A 24,534-nucleotide genomic window follows, 5' to 3' on the forward strand; every position below is an offset into this window, starting at 1 on the left:
TGTGTGTGTGTATGTGTGTGAGTGTGTGTGTGTTTGAGCTGTGTGTGTGTGTTTGAGCTGTGTGTGTGTGTGTGTATGTGTTTGAGCTGTGTGTGTGTGTGTGTGTGTTTGAGCTGTGTGTGTGTGTTTGAGCTGTGTCTGTGTGTGTGTGTGTATGTGTTTGAGCTGTGTGTGTGTATGTGTTTGAGCTGTGGCTGTGTGTGTGTGTTTGAGCTGTGTGTGTGTGTTTGAGCTGTGTGTGTGTGTTTGAGCTGTGTGTGTGTGTGTTTGAGCTGTGTGTGTGTTTTAGCTGTGTGTGTGTTTGAGCTGTGTGTGTGTGTGTGTGTTTGAGCTGTGTGTGTGTGTGTGTGTTTGAGCTGTGTGTGTGTGTTTGAGCTGTGTGTGTGTGTGTATGTGTTTGAGCTGTGGCTGTGTGTGTGTGTTTGAGCTGTGTGTGTGTGTTTGAGCTGTGTGTGTGTGTTTGAGCTGTGTGTGTTTGAGCTGTGTGTGTGTGTGTTTGAGCTGTGTGTGTTTGAGCTGTGTGTTTGAGCTGTGTGTGTGTGTGTTTGAGCTGTGTGTGTGTGTGTGTTTGAGCTGTGTGTGTGTGTGTTTGAGCTGTGTGTGTGTGTGTGTGTGTGTTTGAGCTGTCTGTGTGTGTGTGTTTGAGCTGTCTGTGTGTGTGTGCTTGAGCTGTGTGTGAGTGTGTGTTTGAGCTGTCTGTGTGAGTGTGTGTTTGAGCTGTGTGTGTGTGTGTGTGTTTGAGCTGTCTGTGTGTGTGTGTGTGTGTGTTTGAGCTGTCTGTGTGTGTGTGTTTGAGCTGTGTGTGTGTGTTTGAGCTGTGTGTGTGTGTGTTTGAGCTGTGTGTGTGTGTGTATGTGTTTGAGCTGTGTGTGTGTGTGTATGTGTTTGAGCTGTGTGTGTGTGTGTTTGAGCTGTGTGTGTGTGTGTTTGAGCTGTCTGTGTGTGTGTGTTTGAGCTTTCTGTGTGTGTGTGCTTGAGCTGTCTGTGTGTGTGTGTTTGAGCTGTCTGTGTGTGTGTGTTTGAGCTGTGTGTGTGTGTGTTTGAGCTGTGTGTGTGTGTGTGTTTGATCGGTGAAACGCTCCATCTACAGGTTCAGTTCCAGCCTGTGTGACGACAAGAGCTTTTGGTGAGATAGTCACGTGATTTCTTGGAAAGCTGGTGACTGAAGCAAGTCTATAAAGCAGAGGGCGGGAGTCTGGAGCCTGCTATTTAATAGTCAGAGTGAAGGAAGTGAGCTAGGGGATACTGGGCACTTTACAAACAAACCCAAATACCAGGGAAACCCTGCTGCTGCTGCTGGACCGAGACCGGGATCGGGACCGGGACCGGCATCCGGGGAAACAAGTGAGTAAGTTGTGCATGAGGAATCGCAAGTTGTCGTTTTAAAAGCAGCATTGGTGGCGGAAACTGAGATTGGGTTTTGAGTAAATGTAAACTGTCAGGAGTTGGAACTCAAGCTGGAGGGGCAAAGGTAATGGTCATAAACCTGGTTAACCCCTCGTCAGTTAGCATAACCTGGTTAACCCCTCGTCTCTTCTGGCTACCCAGCAACTCTCGTCTGCCTTGTTTCCTGTCTGATAAACAAAGTTGTCCTCTCCACCCCTCAAGCTGCTCAACCCCTCCCCTCCACCCCTCCCTCCCATCCCTCCCCTCAATCCCTCTCCTCCCTCCCTCCCCTCAATCCTTCTCATCCCTCCTTCCCTCCATCCCCTCAACATCCTCTCTTTCCTCCTCCCCTCCCTTCCCTCTCCTCCCTCCTCCCCTCCCTCCCCTCAGCACCCTCTCCTTCCCTCTCGCCTCCCCCTTAATCCCTCTCCTCCCCTCCCTCCCCTCAGCACCCTCCCCTCAACCCCTCTCCTTCCTCCCCCCCTCCCTCCCCTCAGCACCCTCTCCTTCCTCCCCCCCTCTCTCCCCTCAACCCCTCTCCTTCCTCCCCTCCCTCCCCTCAGCACTCTCTCCTTCCTCATCCCCTCCCACTTCAATCCCTCTCCTCCCTCTTCCCCTCCCTCTCCTCAGCACCCTCTCCTTCCCTCTCCCCTCTCCTTCCCTCTCCCCTCCCCCTCAATCCCTCTCCTCCCTCCTCCCCTCCCTCTCCTCAGCACCCTTTCCTTCCCTCCTCCCCTCCCTCCCTCCCCTCAGCACCCTCTCCTTCCCTCTCCCCTCCCTCTCCTCAGCACCCTCTCCTTCCTCCTCCCCTCCCTCCCCTCAGCTCCCTCTTCCCCTCCCTCTCCTCAGCACCCTCTCCTTCCCTCTCCCCTCTCCTCCCCCTCAATCCCACTCCTCCATCCTCCCCTCCCTCTCCTCAGCACCCTTTCCTTCCCTCCTCCCCTCCCTCCCCTCAGCACCCTCTCCTTCCCTCTCCCCTCCCTCCTCCCCTCCCTCTCCTCAGCACCCTCTCTTTCCTCCTCCCCTCCCTTCCCTCTCCTCCCACAACCCCTCCTCCCCTCCCTTCCTTCAACCCCTCCTCGCCTCTCTTCCCACAACCTCCCCTCAAATCCCTCAACCCCCTTCTCCACTCTCCTCCCTACCTCCCCTCATCCTCTCCCTCCCTTCCTTCCTCCTACCCTCCCCTCAACACCTTCCTTCCCTCAACTCCCTCTCCTCCCCTCCCTTCTCTCCTTTCCTCAATCCCCTCAACCTCCACCAATCCCCTCACCCCCTCCCCTTCCTCCTCTCCCTCCCATCACCTCACACCTTCCACCAGCCTCACCCTCTTACTTCCCCCACTCCATCCCTCAACCCCCTCACCCCCTTCTCTCCTGCCCTTCACTCCTTCCTTCCCTCCCTCCACTTTTACCCTCTACTCCCGTCTCCTCCCCTCCCTCCTCTCCACATCCTCACCGCTCCTCCCCAGCCCCGATCCCCTCACCCCTTCCTCCTCCCTCCACTCTCACCCCTCCCCTCGCTCCTCTTCTCCCCTTCAACCCACTCCATTCATCACCCCCTCCTCTCCTTCCTCCCCCCTTGTCTCCCTCCTGCCTTCCCTCACCCCCTCCCATCCTCCCCACCCTCCACCCTTCTCACCTCACTTCCTATCCAGTTCCTCCTCCTCTTCTCTCCTCACCCTCTGCTCCCCTCCACATTCCTTCCCGTCCTCCCTTTCCTCCACCCTCCCTCCTCCCTCTCCCCTCCTTCCCATCCTCCACCCTCCTCCCAGCCGTCTCACCTGCTTTCACACTCCTGCCCTCTACTCCCATCCTCCTCCTGCGCTCTCTCCCTCCTCCTCCGCTCCCTACACCCACCACTTCTCATCTCCTCCCACTGCTCCTCCCTCCCCTTCACCTTACCCCCCCCCCCCACCATCACCTGCCCCTCCCTCCACCCTCCTGCCCTCCCTCGGACGCCCTCCCACTCCATCTCCCCTCCACGCTCTTCCCTCTCTCCACCCCTTCTTGCCCTCCCCCACCTCTCTCTTCCCTCAACTCCCCTCCCATTCCACCCTCCCTCGATCCTCCTTCCACTCCTTCCCACCTCTGCCCTCCCCCCCGCCCCCTGTCTCTTTCCTATTTCCCCTTCCTCCCCTACCCTACCCTTGGGGGGATCAAAGACGCAGATGGAAGGGGGGGAGGGTGGTCCTCTCCCCTTTCTGACAGGCGATTGGGTGGGGACAGTGGATCAGACGTTGACCTTTCACCCTTTGTGTCTCGAGGTCAGATTTGAAGAAGATGATTGGTGGCGGGGAGGTATGTGATGGTGGGGGCATTTGGGGAGATCCCTCTGGGGTTGGAATGGTGACGCTGAGTGGGAGGTCGGGGGTCACTCTGAAGGGAGGGGTCAGGAAGGTCATGCTCAGCCAAGCTGAGGGGCGCGCGGTTCGGGAAGGTCCCACTGGATTCAGGCAGCTCCCCCTCTCACAGCGGGTCTTCCCGATCCTCCCTCTCTCTCTCTCTCTCTGCAGGATGGTGGGAGGGGTCAGGTGCACCCGTAAGCTGAAGCAATGGATGGTCGAGCAAGTGGACAGCGATCGGTATCCGGGCCTGGTCTGGGAGGACCGCAAGCTCGGAATGTTTCGGATCCCGTGGAAGCACGCCGGCAAGCAAGACTACAGGCACGATGAGGACGCCGCCATTTTCAAGGTACCGCCCTGCCCCGCCCCCACCCCACCCCCCCGCCTTCCTTCATGGCAGCTCCCGCCCGGATCAGTGGGATATCGGAGGTCGGGGCCTGGGCCCACTGCGGGGAGGGGTGGGGGGGTGGGGTCAGAGGTCGAAGATCAAAATTGAGGTCGCGATGCTTAAACCCTGGGTTCGGTTAACTTCACAATGATCGGAAATAATGTTGCAGAAATTTCACAACCAACCGCATCTTGCATTTATGTAACGCCGTTAAACATCGTAAAATGTCCCAAAATTCGACCCTGAGCCACATGAGAGAATATTAGGGCAGGTAACCACAAGCTCAGTCAAAGAGATACAGAATCACAGAATTGTTACAGCACAGAAGGAGGCCATTCGGCCCGTCGTCCCTGCACTGGTTCCCTGAAAGAGCAATTTACCCACTGCCATTCCTCCGTCTTCTCCCCGTAACTCTGCGCTTTCTTCCTTTTCAGATAACAGTCTCATTCCCTCCTGAAGGCCTCGATTGATTCTGCCTCCACCACACTCTCAGGCAGCGCATTCCAGATCTTTAATCATTCGCTGCGTGAAAAAGGTTTTCCTCATGCCGCCATTACTTCTTTCACCAATCACCTTAAATCAGTGCCCTCTACTTTTCGATCCTTTCACGAGTGGGAACAGTTTCTCTCCATCTATTCTGTCCAGGCCCCTCATGATTTTGAATACCTCGATCAAATCACCCTCTCAGCCTTCTCTTCTCCAAGGAAAACAGTCCTAACTTCTCCAATCCATCTTCATAACTGAAATTCCTCATCCCTGGAACCATTCTCGTGAATCTTTTCTACAGAGTCTCCAATGCAGCATTTTGAAGGAGGAGAGAGAGGGGAGTAGAGAGGCGGAGAGGCTTAGGGAGGGAATTCCGGAGCTTGGAGCCCAGGCAGCTGAAGGCACGGCCGCCAAGGGTGGAACATTGACCTCTCACCCTCAAGGGCAAAATCCATCCCAGACAAGAAGGGAGATGAAGGTCTCCTCTCTCTGATGGGGGACTGAGTGAGGCAGTGGGACAGACACTGGACAGTGTAGAGGGAGCTTTACTCTGTATTTAACCCCTTTTTCCCCCCGTTTTTTTTTTAAGGTGGCCTTTATTCCTCAGGCCCCCTTGATACATATTTTTAAAATAACTTTATTAAAAACAGATAAATAAACAAAAAACTCGAATTAAAATGCCATTCTCGGCGTCGACGATGCACTCCAGTCCCTGCGGTGCCCACCGGTCACGGAAGGCCTCAAGCGTTCCGGCGGACACCGCATACTCCTTCTCCAGGGACACCCGGGCGCGAACGTAACCGCGGAAGAGGGGCAGGCAATCAAGGAGGACGGACCCCCCGACGGCCCGCAGTCTGGACCTGTGAATTGCCACCTTGGCCAGGCCCAGGAGCAGACCGATGAGGAGATCCCATCAGCGCCCACAGAACCAGCAGACGGAATTACACAGATTGGCCTCTGGCTCGGGCACATCCCGGGCGGCAGCGTCAGGTGTTGGGAGGGCGGCCCCTCACAGTTCTCACTCTCACCCAGGACACCCGACCCATCGGCCAAAGGATTGATTTCTCCTGTGGGATCCACAGATTCCCCTCCCAAGGCCGGGCCCCCCACCTCAGGAGTTGACAAGATCACAGGGGCATCTCCCGCACCTCCGTCTGAGGGGTGGAGGGTTCCAGCCCAGGACTTGAGGCCCTGATCGTGCTGGTGGCAGGGGGAGCCTGAGGACCCACGCCAGGAGATGGACCCCGTGGTTCAAGGCCTTCTTCAGAGGAGGGACATCTCCTCCTCTTATTTCGGGAGGGGCGTGGAGGCTCAGAGACCTCCATGTCATCAGGGGCCTCAGCCTCCGCACCCACCTTTTGCCTGGTTACCCTGGGCCTGAGTCCAGTCTTGGGGCAGGTGGATTCCCCGGGAACGGGCCTTGGGCTGAGCTCAGACTCGGGTTGTGTCAATGTGTCCAGGGAACGCGCCTCTCAATGGTTATTTTTCCTCCACGCCCTTCCTTCCACTTGGACGGGTACCCCACTCCCTGCCGGAGGCCATGAAAACCACAGCCTCCGCTACCGACTGAACAATATCTGGTGGACGTGTAGGGGGTGGTGGAGGAGGTGCAGCGGCGCCACCTTGGACTGCCGAGGTGGAGTTGGCAGCCGGGAGGCACCAGAGTTGGCACCACGCCCCGTCCAAGGTCCAGAAGACGCGGTAGGCCGTCCCCTGGAACTCTACATTGAAATGGCCCTCTGTAACCTCCTCCTGCGCCAGCTGCATGAATAGCTGGCGGCGGAAGGAGTACACATGCCGAAGGCTGTTCTCCTGAAGACTGAGCGGGCTGGGGTGAGCCCCGTCTTTACCTCCCCCAGATGGAGTAGGTGGGGAAGGAGGAGCTCACCAGGGATGAAGGGCGGGACATTTGACAAAATGATTCGTTGTGCAGTGGCCTCCAGGGGGTCCACTGGCAGAAAGGTCCCGCCCACGGTGAGCCCCTTGCTCAGAGCCAGGGACACTGCCCACTCGGTCTTCAGGAAAAACATTGCCGTCCCGTACATTTTAGAGACTGCAACAATGGCCGAAGGGCCGACAACCTCGGCCATTGCCTTAACACATACCTCTATCATCATGTTCGGATGGACGTAACTCTTGACCCCATGCTTCGATGTTATTAACGCAAACGGTGACGGGGCAACAGGTGCAGCTGCAGCAGCATACATGCGAGAAGGCCCCGCCACCGGTGAAGAGGGACTTGCCATGGGGTCGCAGAGCCACGCCCACCCTTAAGAAATAAACTAACAGTTTTTAAACTAAAGCAATATGATGGGAGGGGTGGGGGTAGAGGAGAATAGGGGTGAAAAGGAAAAGGACAAGGAGAGGAGAGGATAGACAGCTGAGTGATGGGAGGGAGAGATGAGCTGCGAGGATGTTGCTGTGGTTTGGTGGTTGGAGCACTTTACTTCAGAGTTCACAGTCCTGTCTTCCAGTTAGGGGAGGGTTCTTCGCCCGGGTTGGTTAGAGCCGCCCGGTTCTCTCCTTTTCCGCTGTTCTGTAAAGACTGTGAAGACTTTCTTCAGCCGGGCGGCTCCAGCCGTCCCGAGCCACGCAGTTGGGGGTGGGGAGGGAGCCCTCTTTGTGCAGGATGGAAGGTAAACACAAGAGCAAATACAGGAGCTCCCTATAGAATTTGGCAGCCCCACCCCTGGATCTTCCGGTGCCTCCTCCCTCCCCCAAGAGTCCAAACAACAAACCGTTGCTCCAACACCCAACTCTCCTTTGTCCTTGAATAAAGTACAACAGTTCCATAGTTAAAGTTGTAAATGCAGCTCTCTGCTCTCTGCTCTCTCCTCTCTCCTCTCTCCTCTCTGCTCTCTCCTCTCTGCTCTCTCCCTCTCCTCTCTCCTCTCTCCTCTCTCCTCTCTCCTCTCTCCTCTCTCTGCTCTCTCCTCTCTCCTCTCTCCTCTCTCCTCTCTGCTCTCTCCTCTCTCCTCTCTCCTCTCTGCTCTCTGCTCTCTGCTCTCTCCTCTCCAGTTCCAGCTCCCACAGCCTGCTCAGGTGCAGCTGGTTCAACCAGTCGCACACAGGAAGTGCTCCAAATTGCCCAGCCAATCCCGTGCTGTACCTGCACTAGGAGTGTTTGATCTGCGGCGTGTGGGTCGAGGGAGCACGGGGTTCGGCAGATGAGGCCCGGTTTCTGCGCTGACAGGCCATGCTCTCTCTCTCAATAGGCTTGGGCCAAGTTCAAGGGCAAGTACAAGGATGGAGATAAAGTGGATCCAGCCTCCTGGAAAACGCGGATGAGGTGCGCGCTCAACAAGAGCACCGAGTTTGTGGAGGTTCCCCAGCGTTCCCAGCTCGACATCTCCGAACCCTACAAAGTCTACAAGATCGTCGATGACAGCACCGGCAAACGTGAGAGTCCGCCCACTGCTCACGTGGGGCCTGCCGGTAAGGGGGCGAGGGAGGGGCGGGGGTGAGGCGTCAGCAAGGTCGGGGGGTTGTGTCTGTGAGGGAGGGACCTGTCTGTGAGGGAGGGACCTGTCTGTGAGGGAGGGATTTATTGACAAGGAGGGTTTATCGGCAAGGTGGGGCTTATTGGTGAGTGGGGTGTTTATCGACTAGAGCGACTTCTACAAGGGGTGGGGGGTTTATCAGCAAGGGGGAATTTTTCGGAGGGGGCGCGGTTTATCTATGAGGGTGCGGTTTATCTATGAGGGGGTGCAGACTTTCTGTTAAGCCATATCACTCTTTCCTCTAACGCCTGTTTAACGGTCTCCATTCACAGGGATACTGGCACCGGATGTGAACCTGAGCACAGTGAAATTGGATCGTGACAGCAGCGTTCATAAAGATAGCTTGGGGCCCAGCAGCCCCAGCAGCCAGCTGGGAACGATGAAGAAGGTGAGGAGCCGGGCGGTGTGCAATCGGTGTGCAGCCTGGCCTTCGGAGGAAGAGGAGGAGGCGGGTGCAGGGGAACAAGTCACACGGAGCATTCTGGCTGAGGGAGGGGGTCCTTGCGAAGAGCTGGACTGAGGGTACTGAGTTAGATATCCCGCGTTTCCCAGCAGGTGACGAGTTCCAGCGGTGAGTGACTCTCCTGTTCCCATTTCCCAGCAGGTAGAGGGTGACTCCCCTGTTCCCATTTCCCAGCAGGTAGAGAGTGACTCCCCTGTTCCCATTTCCCAGCAGGTAGAGAGTGACTCCCCTGTTCCCATTTCCCAGCAGGTAGAGAGTGACTCTCCTAGTCCCATTTTCCGTGACTCTCCTGTTCCCATTTTCCAATAGGTAGAGAGTGACTGTCTTGTTCCCATTTCCCAGCAGGTAGAGAGTGACACTCCTGTTCCCATTTTCCAGTAGGTAGAGAGACTCTCCTGTTCCCATTTCCCAGTAGTGAGTGACTCTCCTGTTTATGTTTCCCAGCAGGTAGAGAGTGACCCTCTTGTTCCCATTTCCCAGCAGGTAGTGAGTGACTCTCCTGTTTATGTTTCCCAGCAGGTAGAGAGTGACCCTCTTGTTCCCATTTCCCAGCAGGTAGAGAGTGACACCGCTGTTCATCTTTCCCAGCAGGTAGAGAGTGACACCGCTGTTCATCTTTCCCAGCAGGTAGAGAGTGACACCGCTGTTCATCTTTCCCAGCAGGTAGAGAGTGACACTACCGTTCATCTTTCCCAGCAGGTAGAGAGTGTCAGCTCAACTCTCGATTCCCAGCAGATGGAGAGTGATAGCAGCTGTGATCCTAGTTCTGGCTCCGAGATGTCCACACAGGAGGAAGTTTCGACTGAAAGTCCCTCGCTGGAGTGGAGCCTGACTCCCACCGATGCAGGTAGATCCTGAGGGCACGGTGCCCAGGCCGAATGCAGACCAGCAGACAGGACGCGGGGTGAAGGTTGGTCGCGAGCGGCTGTCCGCCCTCCCACTGCTGGGTAACAGGTCCTGGACCTGTATCTGTCCTCTCACCTCTGAGTAAAAGGGCCAAAGGTCACCACCAGCAATGGTCTCCTGAGGTCCCTCTCTTCCCAATCCTTGAGGCAGGAACCAGCGAGCTAGCAATTAAATTGTGGCTGAGTGCAGGCCCCAGGGTCGTACGCACCCTGCCGGTGTTGAGCAGGCCCTACCAGGGTCATGCAGGCCCCGCTGATGCTGAGCAGGACCCACCAAGGTCGTGCAAGCCCCACCAGGGTCGTGCAGGCCCCACCAGGGTTGAGCAGGCCCCGCCAGCGTCGAGCAGGCCCCGCCAGGGCCATGCAGGCCCCGCCAGAGTCGAGCAGGGTCGCACAGGCCCCAAGCAGGTCAAGCTGACTCGATGGGACAAACATGCCTTTCTAATTTAAAAGGAACGCAATTTGTTTTAGAGCTATTTTGGCACATAGGTTCAGCTTTCGGGACATGGGCGAGCTGATGCGGTTGAGGTCTGAAGGGTGGGACGTACTTGGGTCTCGATCTAACCCCTTTCTCTCCCTGCTCACAGATGCGAATAATTTCACGATTAGCATTACCAACCTGATATTGCCAAGCCAACCAGAGAAAGGTGAGAAATTTTTTGGGGTATAAATTTTTTTTCCTCCCTCTGTGAAAAAGGGCCAGCAGGAAGGGGCACACAGGTACCACACAGAGGCCTGGCGCTTCCCCGCAATCACTCAGGCCTCACTAGCGTCCTGGGATACCACAGGCTTGGTGTGAATATGCAGGCCTCACCTGGCCCTGGGAGTAGTCCAGTTGCCGCTGGACCACTGGCCTCACTCGGATCATGTGGGCCTCAGTAGGGTTAGGCCTCCTCGACCACAGTCATTCTGTTTCCCTCTGGGGTCAGGCAGGGCTTCACAAGAGCTGCACAACGCGGTGCTGGCATCAAAAAGGCCAGGAAGGCCCCAATGGGGCTATGCCGGACCCTCCAGATTCGCGTAGGCCCCACCAGGGTCGCACAGGCCCCACCAAGTTTGCCTAGGCCCCGTAGGGTCAACCCCGGCCTCACCAGAGCCGTATAGGCTTTATTAGCCTTCTGTAAGCCCTGCCAAGGCTGTGTAGGCCGTATCTGAGCAGTGTGCAGGGCCCGACTAGGGGAAAGGTTGGCCAGCTCTGGGTTGACGTGTTCCTGGAGGTTTGACCCTTTGACACCCGATTGTGTGACGTCCTGTCAAGTGACATCGGTTGGCAAATTTTCTTGCCTGATTGCTGCCCCACCCCCACCCCGCAGTTCATAATGCAGCCGAAACAGTGGGTGTTGTTGGATATAACATGAAACGTTGGAGTTTAAACTTTGTTTCAGATTTCAAAACATTGCCTCTGATAACACAATGAGAGTAAATACCGTGGCACCTCTGATACCAGAATAGTCTTTCAACATCAGGCTGTCAATCAAGCTGTATCATTTCAAAACCCTGCTTAAACTGTTCCTGCTCCTCTGAGTGGGATCAGCTTTCCTCGCATTTGCTTTCCAGTTAAGTGGCCACCAAACCACTTGAAAAGCACAAGCTGAGTTTTATTGCCGATGAAATGAAAAGGGAAAGTTCTGGAAATGCTCAGCAGCTCTGGCAGCATCTGTGGAGAGAGAAACAGAGTTAACGTTTCAGGTCTGTGACCCTTCATCAGAACTGGCAAAGGTTAGGAATGTGATAGGTTTTGAGCAAGTGAAAAGGGGCGGGGGAGGGGAAAGGACAAAAGGGACGGTGTGTGATAGGGCGGAGGGCAGGGGAGATTAAATAACAAAGATGCGGAGTGGCGCAGTGGTTAGCACCGCAGCCTCACAGCTCCAGCGACCCGGGTTCGATTCTGGGTACTGCCTGTGCGGAGTTTGCAAGTTCTCCCTGTGACTGCGTGAGTTTCCACCGGGTGCTCCGGTTTCCTCCCACAGCCAAAGACTTGCAGGTTGATAGGTAAATTGGTCATTATAAATTGCCCCTAGTGTAGGTAGGTGATAGGAGAATTGAGGGAAGGTGGGGATGTGGTAGGGAATATGGGATTAATGTAGGATTAGTATACAATGGTTGGTTGATGGTTGGCACAGACTCAGTGGGCCGAAGGGCCTGTTTCAGTGCTGTATGACTCTATGCCACAGAACAAAGGCAAAGGGAGGGGTAATAGTTGTATTAAAGGACAAAGCATTAGTCCAGGGAGAGTGTTAATGGCAGAATACTGAACAGTTCTGCCCAAAAGCAAAAACATGAAAAACAAGTTTGAGACTGGCCCTTGGTTGGAAAAAAAAACACAATCAAATTGGGGGTCATGGTCTGTGTTTGTTGAACTCAATGTTGAGCCCGGAAGGCTGTAGAGTTCCTAATCGGAAGTGCTGCTCCTCGAGCCTCCACTGGAACACTCCCGCAGGTTGAGGACAGAAATGTGGGCATGGTGGGGGCGGGGGGGGTGGGGTGGTGGTGAGTGTTGAAATGGCACGCGACCGGAAGCTCGAGGTCGTGCTTGTGGACTGAGCAGAGGTGTTCTGCAAAGCGGTCACCCAACCTGCGTTTGGTCTCCCCAATGTAGAGGAGACCGCATTGTGAGCAGCAAACGCAGTCAACACTGGGTTAGAGTATAAAAATAGGGAAGTCCTGCTACAACTATACAGGGTGTTGGTGAGACCACACCTAGAGTACTGCGTACAGTTTTGGTCTCCTTTTTTAAGGAGGGATATACTTGCATTGGAAGCAGTTCAGAGAAGGTTCACTGGGCTGATTCCTGGGATGAAGGGGTTGCCTTATGAGGAAAGCTTGAGCAGGTTGGGCCGATACTCATTGAGAGTTTAGAAGAATGAGAGGTGATCTTATCGAAATGGAAAAGATTCTGAGGGGACTTGATTGAGTGGATAACGGGAGGAGGTTTCATCTTATGGGTGAGACTAGAACTAGGGGACACAGTTTTAAAATATGGGGTCTTCCGTTTAAGAGGGAGATGAGGAGAAATTATTTTCTCTCAGAGGGGCGTCAGTCTGTGGAATTCTCTTCCCCAGAAAGCAGGGGAGGCTGGGTCATTGAATTTATTTAAGGCTGAGTTAGATAGATTCTTTATTGACATGGGAGTCAAAGGTTATAGCGGGTAGGCGGGAAAGTAAAGTTGAAGCTACAATCAGATCAGTCATGATCTTATCAAATGGTGAAGCAGGCTCGATAGGCCAAATGGCCGTCTCTTGCTCCTAATTCGTAGGGCGGTATGTAAATACCTGAAAATGAGAAATTTGCAGGGCTATGGGTAAAGAGCAGGGGAGTGGGATTAGTTGAATAGTCCTTTCCAAGAGGCCTCACCAGGCCACATAGGCCTCGCCGGGTCACGCAGGCCTCGCCATCTCACACAGGCCTCAAAGACTCACATAGGCCTCACCATCTCACACAGGCCTCAAAGACTCACATAGGCCTCACCATCTCACACAGGCCTCAAAGACTCACATAGGCCTCAAAGACTCACATAGGCCTCACCATCTCACATAGGCCTCACCATCTCACAAAGGCCTCACCATCTCACAAAGGCCTCACCATCTCACACAGGCCTCACCATCTCACACAGGCCTCAAAGACTCACACAGGCCTCAAAGACTCACACAAGCCTCAAAGACTCACACAGGCCTCAAAGACTCACACAGGCCTCAAAGACTCACATAGCCCTCACCATCTCACACAGGCCTCAAAGACTCACATAGGCCTCACCATCTCACATAGGCCTCACCATCTCACACAGGCCTCACCATCTCACACAGGCCTCAAAGACTCACATAGGCCTCACCATCTCACACAGGCCTCACCATCTCACACAGGCCTCACCATCTCACACAGGCCTCAAAGACTCACATAGGCCTCACCATCTCACACAGGCCTCACCATCTCACACAGGCCTCACCATCTCACACAGGCCTCAAAGACTCACATAGGCCTCGCCATCTCACACAGGCCTCAAAGACTCACATAGGCCTCGCCATCTCACACAGGCCTCAAAGACTCACATAGGCCTCGCCATCTCACACAGGCCTCACCATCTCACACAGGCCTCAAAGACTCATGCGGGTCTTGCCATCTCACACAGGCCTCAAAGACTCACGCAGGCCTCGCCATCTCACACAGGCCTCAAAGATTCATGTGGGTCTTGCCATCTGATGCAGGCCTCGCCATCTCACACAGGCCTAAAAGACTCATGCAGGCCTCGCCAGCTCACGCAGGCCTCACCATCTCATGCAGGCCTCGCCTATCCATGCAGGCTTCTCTAAATCGAAAAGACCAATTCTTTTCAGAGCTATTCTGTCTGTGACTGAAGCCCCACTGTTGTATTTTTCTGTCCTAGGCCCCAACTCGATGTTCGTCTCGTTCTGCTACAGCGGCGTGCAGGTCAGCAGTGAGGTGACACGGCACGGATGCAAGATCTCGTCGGCGGCACCGCCTTCCCGCAGCGACGCCTCCTTTGGCTCACAGGCCTTGGAGAAGCTGCGCTTCCCGCCGACAGACGCCATCATCTGCCCGGACAAGCGGCGGGCAACGGAGGAGCTGCTGACCTTCCTGGAGCGTGGCGTGATGCTGGACAGCAATGCCAACGGAATCTTCATCCAGCGCCTGTGCCAGGGCCGGGTATTCTGGACTGGGCCCTGTGCCCTCCGACCCGACCAGCCGAACAAGCTGGAGCGGGAGAAGGTGGAGAAGTTGTTCGACCGAAAGAAGTTTGAGCAGGGTAATTATCTACTGGGGGTGGAGTGGTGGTGGGGGGCAGGGAACAACAAGAGGGCAATTATATCGTGTCTAGAAAATATTCCGAGGGACTTCGGGCAAATTGGGGGTGGGGTGAAATAGATTTGTCACTCGCCCGTGAAATGGCAAAGTGTACAGTAAGAGTGGTACAAAAATAAATAGGAATGAAGGCATGTCTGTGAGTGAGTGTTTGTGTGTGTGTGATTGTGTTTGTATGTGATTGATTGTGTTTGTGTGTGTGTGATTGTGTTTATGTGATTGATTGTGTTTGTGCTTGTGTGTGTGATTGTGTTTGTGTGCGTATGATTGTGTGTGCATGAGAGTGGTGAGTGATTGTGTGTGTGTGTGATTGTGTTTGTGTGTGTGTGATTGTGTTTGTGTGTGTGTGATTGCGTTCATGTGTGTGTGATTGCGTTCGTGTGTGTGTGATTGCGTTCGTGTGTGTGTGATTGCGTTCGTGTGTGTGTGATTGCGTTCGTGTGTGTGTGATTGCGTTCGTGTGTGATTGATTGCGTTTGTGTGTGATTGCGTTCGTGTGAGATTGATTGCGTTTGTGTGTGATTGCGTTTGTGTGTGATTGATTGGGTTTGTGTGTGATTGATTGTGATTGTGTGTGATTGATTGTGATTGTGTGTGATTGCGTTTGTGTGTGTGATTGCGTTTGTGTGTGTGTGTTGATTGCGTTTGTGTGTGTGTGTGTGATTGCGTTTGTGTGTGTGTGTGATTGCGTTTGTGTGTGTGTGATTGCGTTTGTGTGTGTGTGATTGCGTTTGTGTGTGTGTGATTGCTTTTGTGTGTGTGTGTGTGATTGCGTGTGTGTGTGTGATTGCATTTGTGTGTGTGTGTTGATTGCGTTTGTGTGTGTGTGATTGCGTTTGTGTGTGTGTGATTGCGTTTGTGTGTGTGTGATTGCGTTTGTGTGTGATTGCGTTTGTTTGTGTGTGATTGCGTTTGTGTGTGTGTGATTGCGTTTGTGTGTGTGTGATTGCGTTTGTGTGTGTGTGATTGCGTTTGTGTGTGTGTGATTGCGTTTGTGTGTGATTGCGTTTGTTTGTGTGTGATTGCGTTTGTGTGTGTGTGATTGCGTTTGTGTGTGTGTGATTGCGTTTGTGTGTGTGTGATTGTTTTTGTGTGTGAATGTGTTTGTGTGTGTATGATTGCATTTGTCTATGTGATTTTGTTTGTGTGAGTGTGTGATTGTGATTGTGATTGTGTGTGTGATTGCAATTGTGTTTGTGTGTGTGATTGTGTGTGTGTGTGTGTGTGATTGCGTTTGTGTGTGTGTGTGATTGCGTTTGTGTGTGTGTGTGGGGGTTTAGGACTGGGCGATCAGGACTGGGGTTTAGGACTGGGCGATCAGGACTGGGGTTTAGGACTGGGCGATCAGGAGTGGGGGTTTAGGTCTGGGCAGTCAGGACTGGGGGTTTAGGACTGGGCGATCAGGACTGGGGGTTTAGGACTGGGCGATCAGGAGTGGGGTTTAGGACTGAGGTTTAGGACTGGGCAGTCAGGACTGGGGTTTAGGACTGGGCAGTCAGGACTGGGGGTTTAGGACTGGGCGATCAGGACTGGGGGTTTAGGACTGGGCGATCAGGACTGGGGTTTAGGACTGGGCGATCAGGACTGGGGTTTAGGACTGGGCGATCAGGAGTGGGGGTTTAGGACTGGGCGATCAGGGCCTGGTCGGGTAGGACTGAGGGATCAGGGCCTGGGCGGGTAGGACTGAGGGATCAGGGCCGGGCGGGTAGGACTGAGGGATCAGGGCCTGGGCGGGTAGGACTGAGGGATCAGGGCCTGGTCGGGTAGGACTGAGGGATAAGGGCCTGGGCGGGTAGGACTGAGGGATCAGGGCCTGGGCGGGTCGGACTGAGGGATCAGGGACGGGCGGATAGGACTGAGGGATTAGGGCCTGGGCGGTCAGGACAGAGGGATCCGGGCCCGGGCGGGTAGGACTGAGGGATCAGCGTCCGGCCGGTCAGGACTGAGGGATCAGGGCCCGGGCAGTCAGGACTGAGGGATCAGGGCCCGGGCGGTCAGGACTGAGGGATCAGGGCCCGGGCGGTCAGGACTGAGGGATCAGGGCCTGGGCGGGTAGGACTGAGGAATCAGGGCCGAGTGGGTAGAACTGAGGGATCAGGGCCTGGGCAGGTAGGACTGAGGGATCAGGGCCTGGGCGGTCAGGACTGAGGGATCAAGGCCTGGGCAGTCAGGACTGAGGGATCAGGGCCGGGCGGTCAGGACTGAGGGATCAGGGCCGGACGGTCAGGACTGAGGGATCAGGGAGCGGGCGGTCAGGACTGAGGGATCAGGGCCGGGCGGTCAGGACTGAGGGATCAGGGCCGGGCGGTCAGGACTGAGGGATCAGGGCCGGGCGGTCAGGACTGAGGGAGCAGGGCCTGGGCGGGTAGGACTGAGGGATCAGGGAGCGGGCGGCCAGGACTGAGGGATCAGGGCCGGGCGGTCAGGACTGAGGGATCAGGGCCGGGCGGTCAGGGCTGAGGGATCAGGGCCTGGGCGGTCAGGACTGAGGGATCAGGGCCCGGGTGGGTAGGACTGAGGGATCAGGGCCGGGCGGTCAGGACTGAGGGATCAGGGCCCGCGCGGTCAGGACTGAGGGATCAGGGCCCGGGCGGTCAGGACTGAGGGATCAGGGCCTGGGCAGTCAGGACTGAGGGATCAGGGCCGGGCGGTCAGGACTGAGGGATCAGGGAGCGGGCGGTCAGGACTGAGGGATCAGGGCCTGGGCGGGTAGGACTGAGGGATCAGGGCCTGGCTGGTCAGGACTGAGGGATCAGGGCCCGGGCGGGTAGGACTGAGGGATCAGGGCCGGGCGGTCAGTACTGAGGGATCAGGGAGCGGGCGGTCAGGACTGAGGGATCAGGGCCTGGGCGGGTAGGACTGAGGGATCAGGGCCTGGCTGGTCAGGACTGAGGGATCAGGGCCCGGGCGGGTAGGACTGAGGGATCAGGGCCCGGGCGGTCAGGACTGAGGGATCAGGGCCTGGGCAGTCAGGGCGTGCGGGCTGAAGCAGGAGTGGGCCGATCCTAACCGGGTTCTGAATTTTGTCACAGATCTGGAACGGTACCAGTCGGAGGGTGGCATCACCCCCCGATACCAGGTGACGCTGTGTTTCGGTGAAGAACTGAGGGAGGCAGAATCTGTGGCCGAGAAGCTCATCACCGTCCAGGTGAGGAATCCTCCCCTCCCTCCCACCCTCACATCCCTATATGGCCCCCTCAACCCCCTTCACCCACCAAACACCAGCACCCCACATCCCATAAATCAATCCTCAGCGAAGGAATGGCCGTATCCGAATCCCGGTGAGGGAACAGTTACAAAGATACGAGCTAGGAGCAGGAGTAGGCCATTCGGCCCCTCAACCCTGCTCTGCCATTCTATAATATCATGGCTGATCTGTTTGTGAACTGAACTCCACTTTCCTGCCTACCCTCCGATACCCTTTGACTCCCTTGTTTGTCAAGAATCTGTCTACCTCGGTTTTAAAAACATTCAGTGACCCAGCCTCCACCGCGCTCCGGGGGAGAGAGTTCCTCAGACTCCCCACCCTCTGACAGAAAGAAATTTCTCCTCATCTCCGTCGTAAATGGGAGACCCCTCATTTTTAAATTGTGCCCCTTAGTTTTCGTCTCTCCTACCAGGGGAAACATCCTCTCAGCATCTACCCTGTCCAGTTCCCTCAGGATCTTATATGTTTCCATGAGATCACCTCTCATTCTTCTAAACTCCAATGAATAGAGACCCAACCTGTCCAACCTTTCCTCGTAAGATAACCCTCTCATCCCAGAAATCAGTCGAGTGAACCTTCTCTGAACTGCTTCCAATGCAATTATATCCTTTCTCAAGTAAGGAGACCAAAACTGTACACAATACTCTCAATGTGGTCTCACCTGTACATCTGTAGCAAAACAGCTCTACTTTTATATTCCATTTCCCTTGCAACAAACAACAACATTGCATTTGCCTTCTTAATCACTTGCTGTACCTGCATGCGAACCTTTTGTGTTTCGTGTACTAGGACACCCAGATCCCTCTGCATCTCCGAGTTCTGCAATCTCTCACCATTTAGATAATATGCTGATTTTCTATTCCTCCGGCCAAAATGGACACTTTCTCACATTATACCCCATCCGCCAAATCTTTGTCCATTCACTTAACCTCTCTATATCCCTTTGCGGTCTTCTTATGTCCTCTTCACAACTTACTCTCCTACCTATCTTTGTGTCATCAGCACATTTAGCAACCTTACATTATGTCCCTTCATCCAAGTCATTAATATAGATTATAAATAGTTCAGATCCCAGCACTGATCCCTGTGACACTCTGCTAGTTACAGTTCGCTAACCTGAAAACAGCCCATTTATGCCTACTCTCCGTTTCCTATTAGCTAACCAATCCTCTATCCATGCTATTATGTTGCCCCCTGTACCATTGGCTCTTATTTTGTTTAGTAACCTTTGTTGCGGCACCTTGTCAAATGCCTTTTGGAAATCCAAGTACACCACATCCACAGGTTCCCCTTTATCCACCTTGCTTGTTACTTCCTCAAAGAACTCTAATAAATTAGTCAAACACGATTTCCCTTTCACAAAACCATGTTGACTCTGCCTGATTGCATTGAGATTTTCTAAATGACCTGCTATGATCTCCTTAATAATAGATTCCAGCATTTTCCCTATGACAGATGTTAAGCTAACTGGCCTGTAGTTTCCTGCTTTCTCTCTTCCTCCTTTCTTGAACAGTGGAGTTACATTTGCTACCTTCCAATCTGATGGGACCTTCCCAGAATCTAGGGAAGTTTGAAAAATTAAAACCAACGCATCCACTCCCTCAGCAGCCACTTCTTTTAAGACCCTAGGATGAAGACCATCTAGACCTGGGAACTTGTCAGCTTTTAGTTCTAATAATTTTCTCAGTACCCTTACCCTGGTGATAGTAATTGTGTTAAGTTCCTCCCTCCCTTTCAACTCTTGAATCACAATTATTTCTGGGATATTATCCTCTACAGTGAAGACAGATGCAACACATCTGTTCAATTCCTCCAACATTTCCTTATTTTCCATTATTAACTCTTAATTTTGTACGTTCTGTCACTTCCTCCCACACTCTGATTATCATTACCTTTATTGCTACCTTGTTGACTTGCCTTGTCCTCTCTAATTTATCATATCCTCTCTCACTCGATCCCTCGTCCCCACTATTTAGTTTAAAGCCCTCTCTACCGCCCGAGTTATACGATTTGCCTGAACACTGGTCCCAGCATGATTCAGGTGAAGACCATCCCAACAGTGCGACTCCCACTTTCCCCAGTACTGGTGCCGGTGCCCCACAAACCAGAACCCACTTCTCCCACACCAATCTTTGAACCACGCATTCACTCTCTAATCTTATTTACCCTACACCACTTTGCTCGGGGCTCAGGTAATAATCCAGAGATTATTTACTTTTGAGGTTCTTTTTATAAATTCCGCTCCTAGCTGTTCATACTCCCTATACAGAACCTCTTTCCGAGTGCTATCTATGTCGTTGGTACCCACGTGGACCACGACAATTGGATCCTCCCCTTCCAACTACAAGTTCCTCTCCAGCCCCGAGCAGAGGTCCCGAACCCTGGCTTCTGGACTCTCGCTCTAGGCTAAAGAGAACTGCGTTGATCCCCCTGACTATGTTATCTCCTACTACCACTAGATTCTTATTTACTCCCCCCCCCCGCCCCCCCCACTTGAATGGCTTCCTTTACCATGGTGCCACGGTCAGCCCTCATCCATACAAGCTGAAAGAACCTCGACCCTGTTGGACAATTGCAAGGGCTGAGGCTCCTCCAGTTCTACCTTCTCGATCAACATACCTGCCTCACTCGCAGTCACACCCTCCTGTCCCCTGACCACTGACCAAATCAGAGCACCGTATCCTAAGAGGTGTGGCTACCTCCTGGAACATGGTATCCCGGTAATTCTCCCCCTCCCTGATGCATCTCAGTGTCCGTAGCTCGGCCTCCAGCTCATCAACTCTGCGCCGAAGCTCCTCGAGCTGCAGACGCTCACCGCAGACGTGGTTGCCGTGGACCGTGCCCTATCCGAATCCCGGTGAGGGACTGGCCATACCGCACCGTAATTTGCGTTTAGATCTGGTTGTGTGTCATGGTGATGGGGGAGTGGGGTGAGCGGAGGCCTGTACATCTGCACTGCCTGCTCACTGCCCCATCAGACACTCCAAGAACATTGTGGGTCTGGGTGTGGGGAGCCCACCCTGCTCCCCCTCTGCCCTCCAGTCGATCCCTCATCTGTGTAGGGGGTCCAGACGGGATTCCCCCCCCCCCCCACCACCACCCTTGTGATTTCTCCCCCCTCCCCCGCACCCTCCCCACCAAACACTTCAACCCGGCTCCTCAGTGACGCTTCTTTTTCCCCCTTCCCCCCGCCTCAGATTTACCAGGTGGCCGCCAAACAGCTCCTGGACCACGAGCTGGAAATCCAGAACGCCTCCTTTGTCCTCCTCAGCCAGATGAACAGCGAGAACTTCAGCGACCGAGTCACCAACGCCCTCCGGGAAGCCTCCAGCAGCCTGTATGGGATCTCGTAACCTGGGGGAAAAGGGAGGGGGTAGGGGTAGGGGGTTGCGGGTAAGGCTAATGCCGCAACCCCCACCCCGCAGTCGACCGGTGGACTTGCGGAGAAAACGGGAAAGCGAGTTCGAAATCTTCAGTGTGGCCGTCGGGCCTCCTTTGCCCGCTCGGCCTACAAGCCTTTGTTGGTAGGCCTGTTGCCGCGACGATGGAGGTGCTTCTTCATTGTCAACCAGCTGATGTGCGAGACTACGAGAAGATAGATTTTTTTTTAAATCGTTTAACCCTGTTTGCACTGTACCCTCCCCACCGCCCCTCCACCCCCACCACCTGCCCTGAGGCCCAGCCATCTGCAGTTTCGACCTTTCACCCCATGGCTGGGAGGGGCCGAGTTGGCTGGAACTGAACAGATGGGGTCTGACTGGAGTTCTGTACCGTACTTTGCACTCTTTGGATTTCAGCCCTTGAAATAAAGGCCAACATCCCAGTAGCCTTTTAATCCGTGCTTTTTGTACCCGTCCACTGACATTTAGTGATTTATAAAGATTATCTTGACCATATTGTACATTTGATATTGACTCCTTTGCAGGCCTGTGTTGTTGCTTGGAATTTCTAGCACATTCCCGATCTCTCATTCCTTTTCTCCCTCACCCCTGGTTTTCCTTGCGCCACTGCCCCCTGGCATTCCTCGAGCCGGACTCCACCTGCCCTCCCTCCTCTCTCCTATTCCTAGCCCTCGCTCCTTCCTCACAGAACCTGACTCTCCGCTCTTGCTCCCTCCCGCTTCCCCCCCCCCGTCCTCTTTCCCTCTCAACCTCTCTCTGCGCCTCCCTCACTCACTCCCTCTCCCTCACTCCCTCCCCCTCACTCCCTCCCTCCTGCTCCCTCCGCGTTCCTCTACTCTCCCCCCCTCCTTCCCTCTCTTTCCCTGCCTCCCCTTCTCTCTCCCTCCCTTTCTCTCTCCCTCCTTATCCCTCCCTCTTTCCCTGTCCCTACTTCGCCTTCCCTCTCCCTCCCTCCCCCTCCCTCCCTTTCCGTCCACCCCCAGTCATGCATTCCCCAGGTTTGACCCCTGACCTCTCATCCTTTCCACCTCCTAGCATCCTCAGCCCTGACCTGAGGTCCTGCTCTCCCCCCGGACCGATTGAGGCCCACTCTGTGAAGTGGACGGCTTGAGGTGTTTGAGGACTGAGTGGCCCTGGGGGTGTGGGCGCGGTTGGTGGGGGGGGGGGTGGTGGTGGTGGTGGGGGGGGGAGTGGGGGCGGAGCGGTGGGAGGGGGGGAGTGTGAATATAATGTGAAGAGAAAGTTTGGTGTTTATATGCTAGTTGTGTAAAAAAAAAAATTAAAGGACATTTCAATCTCGACCTCTTGCGGTTTTTAATCGTTGTCTCTCGCCCTCCTTTCCCGAAGGCCCTGATCGTCCACGGGGGGGAGGGGAGGGGGGTACCGTTTCCATGGAGACCGGCTGTCCCCCTGATATCGCCCCCTCAACCTTCCTGTGAGAGTGCGGTCACCGAGTGGAGGGGAGGGGGTTTCCCCCGTCTGCGCATCTCACTTTGTCACGAATAATGAGCCGTATTTGGTAAACAGCCGAATGGTGCTTGAAGGCCCTGAATGAGGTTCGTGTGGGGAAACTTGACAGGCCGCGGCGACACAGTTTACAGAACAGGATTCGCTCTCGGTGTTTGTTAAACCTCCCAAAGAAACCATAAACCCTCGAGTGATTGGAGCACGGGACTGTGCCACCCAAGTTTAACTTGTGATCCGAAGGAGAATAAGGATAGCCCGGGACCAGCTTTGTCAGAATGAAGGACCTTCATTCAATCAAAGAAGCAGGCCCTGAATCTGAGGGGAAGAACGTTGAGGTGCTTACATTTTGTCATCTGTGTTATATTCATCAGAGACAAGAGCTCCACTTGCTAAAAGAATAAAAACAGCCCCAGGTGACTGAAGAGGGAAGAGACAACATAAAACTCTGGAAAAAAAAACCATACAAAAATTCCAAAGCTAGCTCCGATCTGGGACAGATACAAAGAACAGCAAAGCAGCTAGTCAGAGCCGCAAAAAATAGGGAGTATGTGTAGAAACTTGCGAGGAAAATCAAAACCAACACAAATAAGTTTTACAATTATATTAGGAAAAAAAAATGGATGGCCGGGAGCAAAGCGGGCCCCTTGAAAACTGATAACGATGGTATTGTCAGCGAAAATAGGGGAATGATGGATGTAATTTTTGTGAGGTTCCCTCGCCTTTACTGGTGCAGGGACTGACACGACAAAACATTCAGTCCTGAATTGAGACAAAGTCAGAACATGTTTAGTCAAAACTAAAGCAGTAAATTCGGGCGACGATTTACAGTCTAACATGGGCTATATACTTCCTGTATCAGTCCCAGGCAGGGAGCGCCCATCTTCTCCTGCGGCTTTTGCTCTTCAAATTTCTCTTCCTCTCTCTTGGTGAGGTGAGAGTGACTGCCCATGACATCAAGGCAGTACTTGATCAAGACTGACGTCAAGGAGCCCTAGCAAAACTGGAGTCAATGGGAATCAGGGGGAAAATTCTCCGCTGGCTGGAGTCATACCTAGCGCAAAGGAAGATGGTTGTGGTTGTTGGAGGTCAATCATCTGAGCTCCAGGACATCACTGCAGGAGTTCCTCAGGGTAGTGTCCGAGGCCCAACCATCTTCAGCTGCTTCATCAATGACCTTCCTTCAATCATAAGGTCAGAAGTGGGGATGTTCGCTGATGATTGCACAATGTTCAGCACCATTCGTGACTCCTCAGATACTGAAGCAGTCCGTGTAGAAATGCAGCAAGACCTGGACAATATCCAGGCTTGGGCTAAGAAGTGGCAAGTAACATTCGCGCCACACAAGTGTCAGGCAAAGACCATCTCCAACAAGAGAGAATCTAACCATCTCCCCTTGACATTCAATGGCATTCCCATCACTGAATCCCCCACTATAAACAGCCTGAGAGTTACCATTGACCAGAAACTGAACTGGAGTAGCCACATAAATGCTATGGCTACAAGAGCAGGTCAGAGGCTAGGAATCCTGTAGCAAGTAACTCTCCTCCTGACTCCCCAAAGCCTGTCCACCATCTACAAGGCACAAGTCAGGAGTGTGATGGAATACTCTCCACTTGCCTGGATGGGTGCAGCACCAACAACACTCAAGAAGCTCGATACCATCCAGGACAAAACAGCCCGCTTGATTGGCACCCCATCCACAAACATTCACTCCCTCCACCACCGACGCACAGTGGCAGCAGTGTGTACCATCTACAAGATGCACTGCAGCAATGCACTAAGGCTCCTTCGACAGCACCTTCCAAACCCGCGACCTCTACCAACCAGAAGGGCAAGGGCAGCAGATGCATGGGAACACCACCACCTGCTGGTTCCCATCCAAGTCACACACCATCCTGACTTGGAACTATATTGCCGTTCCTTCACTGTCGCTGGGTCAAAATCCTGGAACTCCCTTCCTAACAGCACTGTGGGTATACCTACCCCACATGGACTGCAGCAGTTCAAGAAGGCAGCTCACCACCACCTTCTCAAGGGCAATTAGGGATGGGCAATAAAAGCTGGCCTGGCCAGAGACCCCCACATCCCATAAACGAATTTTTAAAAAGCTATCTGATCCGTTGGTTGTGGGATCGCTTAGCTGTCTATCACAAAGCCCTTCCGATGTTTGG

At 54.0% G+C, this 24,534-nt stretch overlaps 1 protein-coding gene across 6 annotated transcripts; it reads left to right on the forward strand.

The window, feature by feature from the left end:
• The first annotated feature begins 1,064 nt into the window (after positions 1-1,064).
• Positions 1,065-21,843, forward strand: LOC137349118 (interferon regulatory factor 8-like). Of its 6 annotated transcripts, none has more exons than XM_068014484.1 (9): positions 1,065-1,344; positions 3,899-4,076; positions 7,817-8,000; positions 8,374-8,489; positions 9,225-9,411; positions 10,057-10,116; positions 13,851-14,231; positions 17,320-17,435; positions 20,693-21,843. In XM_068014484.1, exons 2-9 carry the CDS (start codon positions 3,900-3,902, stop codon positions 20,846-20,848), a joined length of 1,377 nt encoding a protein of 458 aa, XP_067870585.1. In that variant the 5' UTR covers positions 1,065-1,344; position 3,899; the 3' UTR covers positions 20,849-21,843. The 6 variants fall into 6 exon arrangements, with proteins under 6 accessions (XP_067870585.1, XP_067870582.1, XP_067870581.1 ...); XM_068014481.1 differs by having other exon boundaries at positions 1,073-1,348; positions 7,817-8,036; XM_068014480.1 differs by having other exon boundaries at positions 1,074-1,344; positions 7,817-8,036.
• Positions 21,844-24,534: the final 2,691 nt, after the last annotated feature.

This window comes from Heterodontus francisci, chromosome 34, assembly GCF_036365525.1.
Source record: "Heterodontus francisci isolate sHetFra1 chromosome 34, sHetFra1.hap1, whole genome shotgun sequence".
In the NCBI taxonomy this organism is placed as follows: domain Eukaryota; kingdom Metazoa; phylum Chordata; class Chondrichthyes; order Heterodontiformes; family Heterodontidae; genus Heterodontus; species Heterodontus francisci.

Coding starts and splice junctions, on each gene's coding strand:
- LOC137349118 (XM_068014481.1), top strand. CDS start 3,900: ATGGTGGGAGGGGTCAGGTGCACCCGTAAGCTGAAGCAATGGATGGTC. Junction 14,232..17,319: donor CCGAAAGAAGTTTGAGCAGG/GTAATTATCTAC, acceptor ATTTTGTCACAG/ATCTGGAACGGTACCAGTCG. Junction 17,436..20,692: donor AGAAGCTCATCACCGTCCAG/GTGAGGAATCCT, acceptor CCCCCGCCTCAG/ATTTACCAGGTGGCCGCCAA.